Source organism: Chelonoidis abingdonii, chromosome 1 (genome assembly GCF_003597395.2).
Source record: "Chelonoidis abingdonii isolate Lonesome George chromosome 1, CheloAbing_2.0, whole genome shotgun sequence".
NCBI classification, from domain to species: Eukaryota; Metazoa; Chordata; order Testudines; family Testudinidae; genus Chelonoidis; species Chelonoidis abingdonii.
This window is the reverse complement of record NC_133769.1, coordinates 89,294,153-89,309,445: the sequence shown is the minus strand read 5'-3', so window position 1 is coordinate 89,309,445 and position 15,293 is coordinate 89,294,153. Positions and strand designations below refer to the sequence as shown.

At 39.7% G+C, this 15,293-nt stretch overlaps 1 protein-coding gene across 6 annotated transcripts in view; it reads right to left on the bottom strand.

The window, feature by feature from the left end:
- Nucleotides 1-15,293, bottom strand: part of CFAP54 (cilia and flagella associated protein 54) — a 208,781-nt gene that overhangs the window by 44,746 nt on the left and 148,742 nt on the right. For all 6 annotated transcript variants that reach the window (XM_032788533.2, XM_032788537.2, XM_032788538.2 and 3 more), the window contains 7 exons: nt 10,581-10,797; nt 9,416-9,507; nt 6,582-6,751; nt 4,486-4,588; nt 2,943-3,081; nt 1,510-1,667; nt 1,126-1,311 (listed from right to left, as the gene is read on the bottom strand). In XM_032788533.2, coding sequence (XP_032644424.2) covers nt 1,126-1,311; nt 1,510-1,667; nt 2,943-3,081; nt 4,486-4,588; nt 6,582-6,751; nt 9,416-9,507; nt 10,581-10,797 — 1,065 coding nt within the window. The remainder of the gene's footprint in view (nt 1-1,125; nt 1,312-1,509; nt 1,668-2,942; nt 3,082-4,485; nt 4,589-6,581; nt 6,752-9,415; nt 9,508-10,580; nt 10,798-15,293) is intronic.

The following is a 15,293-nucleotide window of genomic DNA, read 5'->3' as shown; positions in this document are numbered from 1 at the left end:
TTGGGACTTCAAATTGTATCGCAGATGGGACAGACACAAGATCAACAAGCTCATGATCTGGTTTACAAGTCTCAGGATAAGGGCTCCAGAAGAAAAATTCCCTCACACCAGAAAGTCATCAAAAAACAGAACCTCTGACATCTTAGTTCCGGAGATGGAATGCTGTTACTGTCAGATCTGAGAAAAGATCTTGAAGCCAATGAGAGACTGTCTCACAATAATATAAATTCATGTGCCAAAACTGCAAGCACTGTTGACATAGGGGGAGACAAGGCAATTGGGAACTGCAGTTCTAAGAGGATAGAATGGTCCATTTCATTCTTGATCATCTAGGTTTGGGGACATAACAATTTAATAGTTTAAGACTCTGCATGTCTACACTCAAGGAAGGAGAGAATTTCATCTGAAAGCTTCTTTTGTGAGCCAGTATCAGGAGTGAGCAGAAAATGAAGAAGGGCATGTCTACTTCCAAATAAAAGAAGGAAATAGCATATTGCTATAAACTTCTTTTACAAGTTTTATGCCTTTAGATGAATTTTAACTGTATTTATGCTTAAACTCTTATGTAAAATCACTTTATTTACACCACTTCACAGTTTATTTTTGTGAATATCTATAAATACTAACTATTTTATACTTGATTTCTGATTTGAGTGATTCTCAAGTTAAGAACTAAAGCTAAAATTCTCAAACTGGGGTGCTAAAAGTTAGGCACCTAAATCTGTAATTAGATATCTAATGAGATGGCCAGATTTTCAGAGATGTGGAGCACTCTTTGACTTCAATGAGAGCTATGGGTACTCAACATCCTTGAAAATCAGGCCATTTATTTCAGTACCCAAATAAGGATTTGGGTGTTTAAGTGCTTATCCATTTCAAAATGACACTGGATAGTATTCAAAGTACAGATTATCTATGTCTGCATCTAACCCTTGATGAATCTCTAGGAATTTGGTAAAAAGAGCAAATTCTGTACATTGTATGATCTGAGGGAAATTGGATTATATGTCCCCTTTCTTTTCAAATGAGTTGCTAAAATAGCTTCCGGAGTATGTCACAAACGAGAAGAGTATGAGGAGTTTGCAAATCGCATGAAACTAACATAAATCACCAACCTACCCTCACCTGTTTAATAGTAAATTTGTGAGCCAGAATTAACAAGTTTAATCGTTCGATTGCAGAAGAGTGATGCTCTGTGTCCTCATCCGTTTGTGTTGTCAATATGTCTGCCAGCAGAAGCAGACATTTCACTAGTGTTAAAGAAGCCACAGGGGAAATAAATGGCTTTTCTTGGAATAAATTGATTATATCCTATTTAAACACAGATAAAATAAACCAATTTAACCAATGTCATTGTTTGTTTATAAAGACACAGATAAAATGAAAAAGTATGTTTATATTCACATTATCTAAGAGGTCTTAACTATTTCAGGATTATTTTGTCCTGACAGCAGTTTTATTTGGCAAAAAACAAAAAAATTAACAACTGTTCTTTGCTTGCATTCAAACCTGCAGAAGAAGCTTAATGCCAGTCACAGGGCGCCTTTCTTGCAGGTCCAGTATAACTGCTTGCACCATCACTTCAGCCTGTGTCTCAATGTCACTGAAGGCCTCTGCTTCTATTATTACTTCATTTATTAGACTTGAGCAATCAGTCATGTCATTTTCTAAAAGAAAGCAGGGAATTAATAATAAAAATAAGATTAAAAATGATTTTACAATACCTTTCTCTTACACACTTAAAGGTTGCATCCACTCTGAAAAATGACTATAAAAGTGATATAATGGGCTTCCATGTTTATTGTGTTTCAATGATTTCTATATCAAATGTGTTCAATCTCCAAGAAAAAATTTATTTTCAAATTGTCAGCATTGCCAGCACACACAAATTGGGTTCTTTTCTTCTGAGGCATCAACACAAGTAATGAAGATTCTGCAAGCCTGATGATACTCTCCAACTACACTATTGTAATTGCTCAACTCCACTATTGTCTTCAAAATCTTCTGTCAGTTACAACTTTGAAACTCAGTTAACCTTCATAGGGGCTGCACAGATGCAATTTAGAGCAGAGTTGGCCTGCCAGTCTATGTGAGTACAGATGATACTCACGCCAGAAAGACCACAGCTTCAGAGCCCTTGTTAAGCTTGTAGGACTTCAAGTAGGAAAAACATCAGCTCAGTTCACAACTAAAAAAATTCAGTCTGGAATCAATGAGACACAATAAATGTTCCTGTTTTACAGTCACCTTTCAGAGTAGAAGTAGAACACATAATTGTATATAAATTATAAATACATAACGTTAACACATATTTTAATTTGTACATTTATACACAATGCAATATAGTTAACACCAGTACCTAATTGTGTAACTGATGAAATATTAACTAACAATCTTATGTACAAAAAAAATTCCCTAGCAATTTTGTGAAATTAGTGGCATAAAGTATTTTTATACTGTCATGCTCAAATGCTTGGAAATACAAGAAATGAGAACAGAACATTTCCATTTATGGGAGACATATAAAGTCAGCACACCAAAGGAGTATTTGAGGTTTGTTCAAAATAGAGATATGTAGCAGCAATAAATTTTAAAAATTAAGTGTGATTATTTAATTTAATTGCTTTAAAGCACATCAATTTTTTTTATTATGTACTTGATTTTTCAGAAAGTAATGAGCATTAAATGAGCCTTCTTTGATTTAATGGCTTATACTTTATAAACTACAGTGAAAGACCAAATTCAGCAATAGAATATTTTCTTGGCTGTATTGTCTAAATTCACTATAAACAGTTGTTTACTGATAGTTCTAACATTAATGTTTTTATTATTTGTACTGTAGTAGAGATTGGGATAAGAGGACCATTATGGTGGGCACTATACAGACACCCAAGAACATATGGTCCCTTCCCAATCTAAAGCACTAAAGCAAAGACAAGTACCTTTCATATCACCAATGCCACGGATCTGTGCTGTTAGTGCAGTCACTAATGCCATGCGACATCTCAGCCACAGACGTATGTTCATATGTTCTCGTGCTATTACATTGCAAGGCAGCTGAGTACTGTCTATATAAGAATCCTGGTCATATTTCCAAAATCAATAAAAAAGTTATTCTGTGAATAAACTACTTTAACACAAACAAGGCAGCGTTAAGTTTAAGTATTTGTTAGTATAATATAAATCAAAATATAAATATTTTAAAAATAGCATAGTTATACTTAAAAGTTTATTCAGTTTGGCTCAGCCACTTTTATTACAGATGTCAATTTATGATTTATTAAGTTAAAACCCGATGAAATAATGAAATCTACAATGAAAATTAAACTATGGTAATGTGAGAACAAATAAATATTTAATATGTGTAGAATATGTGCCGACGATGAGCACATGATAATTTCAAGGACCATGTGATAAAGAGCATTTGTTATACGCTTTTGATCACCTCATCCGCACTCTGCCCACTACTCCACTGAGACTAATTCTATCATTTCAAATGTCTAGGGCACCTCAAGCAGTTGTCTTCCAAAACAAAACCTACCACAGAGAGTTCAGGCTCCCAAGCGAACCTTCTATACCACCTCTAATCCATTACAAGAAGGTTTTCTGAGACAGGGTTCTGCAGCCCAGATATCAATAGCTTGTGTCATCAGAACACAAGAGATGAGCATGGCCAGAGTTTGTCGTTTAGTCAGTATCACAATTATATACTTCAGCTCACATTCTGCTTTTAGTAACAACCATTCAAAATAAATGGCTTGCATGTTTGCAACCAATGATGAAAATTAGCTACAAGGCTGGATTCTGACCTTAGAAATCAGTTTCCTTTAAAGATATTTTATGTTGAGAGCCTTAACAATTACTGCAGTCCATCATACATTTTAATTGTCACTGCTGGCGCTACAATATGTTGGACTGTCAAGATAATAAAAGACCTCAGTCAAAGTTCTGTCAATCCTTAGACAAGTACTGAGAATTAGCAGAACTGATCAGACACTTTACTAATTTTAGATCTGAGTGGTGATGTGTACTTCTCTGTCAGGCTTTATAGTGAAATGCTCTCACTCAATACATTTGCTCATACAATTTACATATAGTAAAGTTAATCACGTATTTATTATATAGCATCCAAAAGTGTGTGAAGAGGTTTGAAGTTCAAATCTATATTTTACAGTATAAAAGAAAATCCTGGATTTTTATACTTTTGCATTTATAATTCTCCCACAGCATATTAACTATTATGATGGCAATTAAAAGTCAACATTTAACAGTAACCATACAGAGTTATCAGATATACCAGACTAAAAGTAAATTTAATACCTCAGATACCACTGCTTAATAGCTGTAGATAAATGCATTAGTGGCAATCACTGCACTAGCATTTCTAAAAGAGGTTCAGCAGTGTGCTTAATTTGACATTTTGATGCAAGCCTTTCCATATAAGCAAACAATAATTTAAAAAGTAGAATCTGTATCAGTACATACTCGATACTCTGTTCGCTGTATATTTAGCTGAATATGTGGAACATTCTTCCTAAAAATGTTTGCATCCTGAAGAAGTCGAATTGCAGAGAAAGCCAAAGCAGCACTAATAGGGAACATATTGTTAAACAACAAAAATTATGTACCATTTTATGCTTTCATGTAATCTTTCTGATGTCTAGACCATTTCAGATTGTGAACCAGCAGTTATAGACTAGAATTTGCTTAATTAATACAAAAAAGTGTATCTATAGCATATATTGAATGTACAAAAACAACGAGGAGTCCAGTGGCACCTTACAGACTAACAGATTTATTGGGGCATAAGCTTCTGTGGGTAAAAAACCCACTTCAGATGCAGAAGTGGGTTTTTACCCAAGAAAGCTTATGCCCAAATAAACCTGTTAGTCTTTAAGGTGCCTTCGGACTCCTTGTTGTTTTTGTGGATACAGACTAACACGGCTACCCCTCTGATACTGAATTTACAGGAGATGCAACTAAATGGGAGGGAATACTGAAGAGTCCTTCTACAAGGAGACACAACCCACTACAAAGAAACATAAGAGTGTGAAAGCCAATGGGCAGAGTCACCAACCAAGTTAGTTAAAATAAAACCCAAACTCTAAAGTTCAGTTTCACATCTCTTTCCTCAGGGTCAATTTTATAAACAAACAGCATATGCAAAATATTTAAAGTAAGAAAAATCTGTTAATAGAGGCTGTACCACTTTCTGTATACTAGGAAAGGAGAGGACACACCCTTTTTCCTTGGTACTCCTTTGTAACTATACTTCACGCTTTTGCCAAGTCCCTGTGGAGAGGCTTCTCTCTTTCCAAGATTGAATCAAGAGACTTCCGTTACATAGTAAGCAGTCACATGGTATTTGGAAGTTGTCCTTTAATATAAAGGGGCTATAACAGGCACACTGAGAAGCACATACATGCAACCGAAGGCCCAGTGTTCTATTAACCACAGTACTGTGAACACCAAGCATTCAAAAATCATCAGTCAGCGATCCCAACCCCCACCCCACCATCATGAGATTGGGTTGAAAATAATAAATGATGGGCTTTTTTTCTTTGCCTTCTGGTTTCTGAGACTGTAGGGTGCTCTTGGGTTACATTTTCAAGATTTTCTTTGCAACCACAAGAGCAATAAACTTCATTTTTAAAAAATATAAAAGCTGGGATTCTTGTGCAACCTCGTTCTAGCAGTTAGGGCGTTAGGAAAAAATATGAGTGTTGTCAACACTCTAATTAAACAGCGCTTCTTTGAAAAAGAGAGGACTTATCAGCTACACTGATATTTTATGACTGAAAACGAATCTCCAATAATTGCAGATATAGATGGAAATCCCACATTTTGTCAAAAGAATGAAGGTATTTTCAGGACAGAAAAATGTTTGGGTAACTGATCTAGTGGGAAAATCTTTTCTAACAAAAGCTCTTGAGCCAAACATAGGGCCCATCCTTCAGAGAATGTGCTCCTTGTAACAGCTGTCTCCAACTTTCTACTGAATCAGAGTTCCAAGCAACAGTGTCACACGTGTCGTTACACCATATGAGTTATATGTATTTTTCCAGCCTTCCTATCTTTCACCACATTTCTGAAATCTTAATGCTTTTCTGTGATATTGCACAGAAACATACCCTCTGAAGGATGCAAAGTATTTCCAGGCTACTATAACTCAAAAGGCAAAAGCCTCAACTTCTTGGAGAGTGATAAACTCCCAGCAATGGGTTGGCTGGGGGGTCTGGATGGAAAAAATGGGGGTAGACTTGCGGAAACCCCCAGGTAGATATTGAGATGATCATGGAGTTACCTGCACTGTACACTTTTATCTGCCAGGTAATTCCAAACATCTAATAATAAAGTTGCAGCCTAATTAAAATCATATCAAGTGTCTCCTGTCCTTCTTTCGGTATAGACGGGCAATTATTGTTGTTACTTCCAGTAGCTTTCAAGGTTTGAAATATATGAGTATCTTTGAAACCAAAGAGGATTGTAGGGTTTATTTGGGTTTGGTTTTTTTTTGTTTTTTGTTTTTTTAATCTTACATTCAGAAAGCTGCAATGTATTCTGGCTATGATGGTATTTACCTGAAAGCAGTTTGATGTCTCTGCTGAGAAATAACTGCAAGCTGAAGCTTGGCCTCAATAACAGTCTCTAATTCTACAGCAGAACAGTGAGAAATCTTCCCATCATATTCATTCTGTATGTTGGCTACAAGAGAGTTAAGCCTTTCTTCAGTTTCTGTCAATAAAATCCCCTAAGAGAAGAACATCACAACATCATGTAATTTCAAGAAATAATACAAATAATAGAAAGTTGCTTAAAAAGTTCTCTGTTATTGTCCAGGACTTCCCATACTTTGAAATAGGCCAACATGAATACAAGGCACTATTTCTGTAAGCAAGATTATTATTTTAATCTGGTTTTAAACTCAAAGAACAGGAAGTAGCACTGCATACTAAACTGGTAATATCGTAATTTATGACTCTAAGCACAGTACACCAGAAGATATAGTACTGTGTATCTTAATAAAATACAACTAGAAATAATTCAGTTAAACATTTTTCATTCCTAACTTTATATCATAGTTACAGTTCAGGATTCAGTAATTTTCAACTGTAAATAAAATAATAAAAGAGCATTTGTTCATATAGAAAGAAACCTATTATTTTCTAAATATAACCTCATTATAATTAATGAGTACAGTATCTATCCTGAAAGTCCCTGAGTAGTTCGCAGGCCCTCAGATTCACATTAAGTAAAGCTGCAGGAAACCATGGAAAAAACAGATCAGAAAGAAATTTCACTTTAAACTAAAACTTGTCAACCTCAGGACTCTAGGAAGAGTTTAGTTAAAAGTCATAGGAACATGTCATGCCATCCATTTTTAAGCAGAACTCCACAATGACCTCAAAATTGCCACCTTCAAGTCTGTCACTGAGTGGTTAGAGAGGTTGAAGTGTTCTCCCACTGGTTTTCGAATGTTAGGATTCTTGATGTCAGATTTGGGTCCATTTATTCTAACTACTCGGTGACAGACTTGAAGATGGCAATTTTGCAACAAAAAAACTTCAAAAACAGACTCCAAAGAGAGACTGCTAAACTCGAATTAATATGCAAATTAGATACAATTAACTCAGGCTTAAATAGAGACTGGGAATGGTTGGGTCATTACATGAATTGAATCTATTTCCCTATGTTAAGTTCTCCTCACACCTTCTATGGGTCATCTCAATTATCACTTCAAAAGGTTTTTTTTCTCCTGCTGATGATAGCTCATCTCAATTGATTAGACTCTTCCTGTTAGTATGCACACTTCCACCTTTTCATGTTCTCTGTATGTATAAATATCTCCTGTCTGTGTGTTCTATTCTATGTACCCGAAGAAGTGAGCTGTAGCTCACGAAAGCTCATGCTGAAATAAATTTGTTAGTCTCTAAGGTGCCACAAGTACTCCTGTTCTTTTTGCGGATACAAACTAACAAGGCTGCTACTCTGAATACTCTCTCTCACTATCTATTTTTTTAGCTTTTCCATTGATTTGGCTGAATTCAGACAGGCAGCATTAATGCCTGTCAAGAGCACTAGTAAGTTTATTCAAAATGTTTTAAATCTTTATTTTATTATGTCATATCCCTGGAGCTGTAGTTTCTTAAACTACACAACAAAATGAAAATGGAATGCTTCTCTTTTAAATGCCTTGTCAAAGATTCAGAAGAATTAACGTCTATTTATCCAGTATATTATCCCATCAAAGTAACTCAGATATGTTCTGCAGGGACCACCTCTAAAGGTGAATGAGTACTCAGTTCTCATGTCCAAGTTAGTCCCAAATCTCTTTGTTGAAACAGAGGAGGCTCCTATCTGACAGTCCATGCCAGGGATAGATGCCCCAGCCCCAGAAGAAGCCCCTACCTGGTCACCCTGAGCCCCAGCAGCAGCCACAGAGGAAGAAGCCCTGAGCCTGGGCAACCTGAGACTGGGCTGCAGCCGTGGGGATGAAGCCTTGAGCCCAGGAAGCCTCGAGCCTGGACTGTCCCAGGCCCCAGCTGGAGTGGCTGTGGGGGCAGAAGCTCCAAGCCCAGGCTGCCCCAGCTGGAATGGATGGGGGACAGAAGACCTGAGCCCTGGCTGCCCTGACTGAAGCTGGCAGGAGAACAAGCCCCCAACCTTGGGAGGAGCTGCCGGGGGAAGAAGTCCCTAGCTCAGCGCCCAGAGCTGCGGCAGGAGCAGCGGAGGAGAGGAAGCAGTTGGCATGTCCCCCTCTGGCAGCCAGTAGGTTCTGCATGCTGCCTCTGGCCCAAGCGCTGCCCCTACAGCTCCTATTGGGAGCAGAAGCCCAGAGCGGGGTCTGCTCCAGCTGTAACCACTGGAAGGGAAATCCCCCAGCCGGCCAAGAGCCATTCCAGGAGGAAGCCCCGAGCTTGATGCCTGGTGCTGAGACAGAAGCCGCCAGGGGTGTGGGGTGTGGAATGGAAACCTGGAGCCCAGTTCATGGGCTGCTGCTCCATGGAAGTAAGGGTCTCCCACCCTCATTTCTGCACTGCCTCTGTAGGTCAGATCTCCCCAACAACAGTGGCCATGCAGAAAAGGACAATTCCTGCCCCTTCCCAGCATGGTTGGAATAGCAGCGAGGAGCCATGGGCTCCCAGCAGCAGGAGAAATCAGATTCATGGGGGAATGCTGATTTCACAGTCCATGACATGTTTTTCACGGCCACGAAACTGGTAGGACCCTACCTATAGCCACTAACTGCTTGGGTCACATTAGAACCAGTGACCTAGAAAGTAGAGACTCTTACTCATTTCCAGTTCCCTACATCATCTAGTCCCCACAGTATTATTTCTGCCACATAGGAAATATATCATTTGATGAACAGTGAACTGTTTCCTAAGTTTAGTTTCCTAAACAACAAAATTACCTTTAGCATAGCCATATTTAATTCGTCTTTGCATCTGACCAGTTGCACAATAATGCTGCTTTGTTCCTGGTGTCTTGTAACTTCTGCATTAACTGGCAAATAACAAATTTTTAAAGCAAAGGATAGCACTTAAATTCCAAGAAAGACTTCAAGTTACAAAGGAGCAGAGTTGACCAAATAATTCCCAATAATTTGAAGAATTTATCTTATTTTTCTATTCACTGAATATTCATGAGAAAAATCATGATTTTTCTCAAATATATTTCTTATTTACACTTGTTCTACCCTTCTGCCAAATCTTTTACACTTCACACATCTCAATTGCAGATACAGGCTCTCCATTTAGAGACTGGGGAATTATTTTTGGGGGGAAGGGGGAGAATGTGGAAAAGCCTCCAATCCCTCCAGAGCTAGCCCCATGAAGAAAAGGCCTGAGCCCGCAGCTGCCAATGAGGAGGAATACAGCAGTTAAGCATAGTTTATATATAACAAACGAAATCCAACAATCCTTGAAACAAAAAAAACATATATTTCTCCTCATTCTGACCATTTTGTTTGTTCCCGTATCTACTTCTCTGTCATTAATTTTTAACACTGTAAGATCTTTGGGACCTGGACTACCTCTTATGTTTGGAGAAGGCCCCAACATATCTTGGGAGGTTCCACAATATGTATAATTAATAGTAATAAGTGAAGCATTCTGACTATACAGGGAAAATAAGTAAGTGACCACAATGTGATCTGAAGAGTATCTTCTGGTGCATAATTTACTACAAAGAAAAAGAAAGCCAGTCATTCATCTCCCAAGATGAAAAAATAGATACTCATTTGGAAGACAGTGATCAGGAAATGTTAAAACAGTACAAAGCCCAAAAACCCATAGGATCCACCAACAATAATGTATCTATAAAACAAGTAAGAATGAAAGGCAATTCTAAATAAAATTTAAATATGAAATTTTAACTATAAAAAATTGAAAACATATATTCAAACTTTCTAAAATAAAAATAAACATTTACATTTTCAGCAAGACGTAATATGAATATTCTTTAAAATGTATCAGTATAATGTGTACACATGTTAAAAATGATAGAATTATACATGAAACAAGCTGGAGAATAAAAATCAGATGATGATCAGACTTTTCCACGACAATAATAATTACTTTTTATGCTTGACTCCATGGTTCTGCTTGGCTTTTTTAAGCTAGTGTTATCCATAGAATAAATTGTTTTCATCACTTTTTCAGGAATACTATTTATTGTTGCCGAAAGACAAATGATAAAATGCATTTTGGCCAAAGTTAATTTATTCATGATCTGTTGATCACACATTGAAACCACAGCTGGAGGTAGACTCCAATTAAATACGTCTTCCAGCACCTACAAGCAAAGTTAATAATTCGAATTAATATGCAATTACATGCTAAACACCATATTTGAATTCAATAACAGAAATGTGTACTCCACTTCTATTAATGACATTCATGAAAATACAAATAGATATGACTCATACTAGATAATATAATATTTGTCACCATGGAGGAACTGGTGCTTTTCTTTCCTAATATAATGTCCTTCTGCCAAGTGATTGCACATGTCAGGGCCTGGCAGGTAAGTTTTCCCGCTGAAGGAGAAAGTCAGTGACAGACAGTCTGGATACTTTCTTAATTTGTTTTATTTACAAAGTATATACCTGTCCTTGAACAGAAGAAGTCACAAATCGTATACAGGAAAACCTCTATATCAGTAATCTCAGCCAAAATCCCAACTCTGCTCCAAATCTTGATTCTTGTTAGAGAGATTAAGGCAGGGAGCAAACTCACATTATTTGCAACCCCCCAGCAAAAAAAACCCCTGCATCGCAAAACTAACAATACCTTGTACTTGCTACACAACTTTGTATTTTCCACTCTGCTCTCTGTAAATGCTTCCTTAATTATTACTAATAATAATTATAACTTTTTAGCACTTCATAAATTTCGTATCAGACCTCTGAAAAGAGAAGTAAGTACTACTATCACCATTTTTTAGACAGGAAACCTAACACATACAGATGTGACTTGACCAAAGCAGAGGAATATCCATAGAATCATTGAGGCTCCACCTTAGAACTGAGTTAATCAGTTCTGATATTTCTCTCTCTTGGTATTAAAACTGAACACTGTTTTCATAGTATCCAAAAGAATGTATAACACTGTATGTAACAGCACCATCTGGTGACCCTTGCCATAACAATTCAATCAGCACTTCTGTATAACACATTAATTTTGAATATCATCAGATTTTCCAGACCAGGGTGTGAATACATGGTTTCACTGATGTCAATGGTGAAACTCCACTTACTTTACTGGGCCTAGGATTTCACCCATGCTGTTGAGAAAGGAAAACATGAAAATATATTTCTGGTACTTACACAGTCCTCCATCAGACAATCCCAATACACTTTACAAATATCCTTTAATCATTCTTCAAAAAGATTGATTTTTAATATCCTCATTTTAGATGGGTAAACTTAGAAACAGGAAGGATAAATGGTTCCCCACGATCACACAGAAACTAAAGGCAAGACCCAACTATAGAAACCATAAATATTGGCTCTGTGCTCTAACCAGTAGCCAAGGTGGGACATGTACTTTCAAACCATTACTCAGACAAAAGTCTGAATAAATCGAGTTAACAAAAGAGACGCGGTCAATTAAAAAATCTTGCTTCTGTCTACTAACCTACTGTTGTTACAAGTGACATGTAAACTTACTGTAAATTAAAAGTTTACTTATTTACATAGTGCATTGACAGAACTTTGTGTAGCGTCAGTTTCACTGTTTCTCCTGCATATTCAACTGGCTCTTTCCCCCTGGATCTTGTACACAACACTAGGGAGAGAAAATGTTAAAACCCTGGAAACTAAAAGATAAGTAAATAGCTACCATGCAACTTTCACTAAAATTAGGAATGGGCAATTCATTATGCAGACTATGGATTCTGTGTCATCCCATATTTTTCTATATATAGATTTCAGATATCCACCCTGACATCAGAAAAACATAAGACAGCACTGAAAGGAATAACAAACCTAGAAGAGGTTCTGAATATAGTACCTTGAAGCATAAATAGAAGAATTAACTACATCAAATCTTAAAATAGAGCCACAGTGATCCTGTGGAGAGTCTCCTGCTCTGGTCACGTCAAATCTGCCAGTTTTCTCATTTGATAAACTGGCAATAATAATACTAACTGTAATGTTATATGATTAAAATATGACCATGTATATTATTGTTGGTACCACTGTTATACAATCGCAAAGTATTTCATGTAAGGTGTCAATGGAAAAGTTATGATCTGTTGAATGTGATTATCCTATGTATATGTGTAGTGGGATGGTTACTCCGCTCCTGCCCTGAAGGGCTTAAAACAGCCCTGGGAGAGGGTTGTGGCAGGAGAAAGGCTGGGCTGATTGAGAAAGCAGCCACAACTGCAGTCAGCTTAATCAGGGCCCAGCTGGCCCTGATAAGAGTGCAGTGGGTCAGACACAGACACAGTCTCTCTAGCTGTTGAGAGGGATGGGCCTGGCTCCCTGGGAGCTGAACAGAATGCCTAGAGTGGAGCAGGGCTAAGGGAAGGCCAGAGGAGCTGGGGAGCTCTGGCCTGGAAACCCCCCAGGCTGCAGGCCTTGTTAAATGCCCAGAAGGGTACTGAGGGCTGCAGAGGGCAGCCCAGGGGTAGGCCAAGGCAGCAGGTCCAAACTCCCCTTGCCTGTGATGATTGGCTTGTAAACAGCAGTCTGTCCCAGTGAACGAGGGCTAGATGGCGACTGGCGGTAGCCTTATACTGAGGCGGAGATAGTGGTTAGGGGTTCCCCTGAGTGGAGAAACCCAGACTGGGGGTTGCTACAGTGGGGAGAACCCCTGGGTAAAGGGCACAGGGGTCTGGGAGGGACATGAGGAGCAGTGGCAGGTGAGACATCAGCCGGCCTGCAGAGGGAGCTCCGAGCTGGAAAAGAGCTAATTCCCTGGACAACCAGCAGGAGACGCCGTGCCAGTGAGTCGTCGCCCCATTACAGTATGCATGTATCATATGTATCATGAATGTATTCATGAAGTTATGAATATTGACTATGTACCTGTATTTCAAATGTGTTTGCTCCTGGGTAACACCCACAAGGTGGTTTGAATCCAATCTAGCCAGACTATTGGAATATTCAAGTTGATAGCTGTAACAAAGTTCCTCCTCTATCTTGGTGGGTCCTGCACTTATTGGCGGATTTGCTCACCTCAGTGATCTTCCCCTCTGGTGGAACCCACAGTCCGGGTCAACTCCTCCTGTGTCTGATCAGGAGTTGCGAGGTTTGGGGGGAACCCGGGCCCGCCCTCTACTCCGGGCTTCCAGCCAGGGCCCTGTGGATTCAGCTGTCTATAGTGCCTCTGTAACAGCTGCATGACAGCTACAACTCCCTGGCTACTTCCCCATGGCTCCTCCAAAACACCTTCTTTATCCTCACCACAGGACCTTCCTCCTGGTGTCTGATAATGCCTGTCCTCCTCAATCCTCCAGCAGTATACTCTCTCACTCTCAGCTCCTTGCCTTCTTGCTCCAGCTCCTCACACACGCTCCTTTCTCCTCTGGCTCCTCCCTGCCTGACTGGAGTGAGCTCCCTTTTAAACCGGATGCCCTGATTAGCCTGCCTTGATTGTGCTGCAGGTGTTCTAATCAAGTAGCCATCTCCACTGCCTTCTAGAAAGGTCTTAATTGGCCCCAGGTTCTTGATTAACCTGGAGCAAATGCCATTTGGTTCCCATGTGTACTAGGGATTTGTTTAGCCTGGGGGCTAAACCCCCCCCCCCCCCCCCCCCCCCCCCCCCCCCCCCCCCCCCCCCCCCCCCCCCCCCCCCTACCTGTTCCTCAATCTTTACTGAGCCATTGGGCCTTGCCCGCATACATATCCACCCCCCTCTGCTCAACACCATAGGGTTGGCAACTGGGACCGCCAGGCAGTGTGCTCTGAAAGACCATCAGTGGCCGTGTGGTGGGCATCCCGCCCTGTGCCGTATGGGGGAAACTGGATGGTTGGAGGGATAAGAACCACCTGGTGACCCTTGCATCCTTTTCCTTATTTCTCTGCATCCACTGGAGGGGTGCATGGTCCGTCACAAGAGCAAATCGCCAGCCTAAGAGGTAATAACGCAGAGTCTCCATGGCCCATTTGACAGCAAGGCATTCTTTCTCGACTACAGCATACTTCTGTTCTCTTGGGAGCAGGTTTCCGCTTAGACAGAGGATCGGGTGTTCTTCTTCTCCAATCAGAACCGCCCCCAACCCCAGCTCAGAAGCACCTGTCTGTAAAATAAATTCCTTGGTAAAGTCCAGGGCTATGAGTATGGAGTCATTACAGAGAGCCGTCCGAAGGTCTAAAAATGCCCCCTCTGCTGCGTCGGTCCACTTCACCATGTCTGGACCTCGGGTCTTCACCAGGTCTGTTAGAGGACTTGCCCTACTGGCAAAATGAGGAATAAAATGTCGGTAGTAGCCTACCATGCCTAGGAACGCATGGACCTGCTTCTTTCGAGTCGGCTGGGGCCAGTTTTGAATTGCCTCTAGCTTATTAGTTTTGGGGCTTCACTATATCCCTTCCTACAATACATCCCAGGTACCTAGTTTCTGCTAGTCCTATGGCACATTTAGCAGGATTAGCGGTGAGGCCAGCCCGCCTTAAGATGCGTAGTACTGCCTCAACTTTCTCCAAGTGGGTTCCCCAGTCTGGTGTATGGATGATGACATCATCTAGGTATGCAGTTGCATAACTAGCTTGGGGGCACAGCAGCTTATCCATGAGGCACTGGAATGTGGCTGGGGCCCTATGTAACCCAAAAGGGAGGACA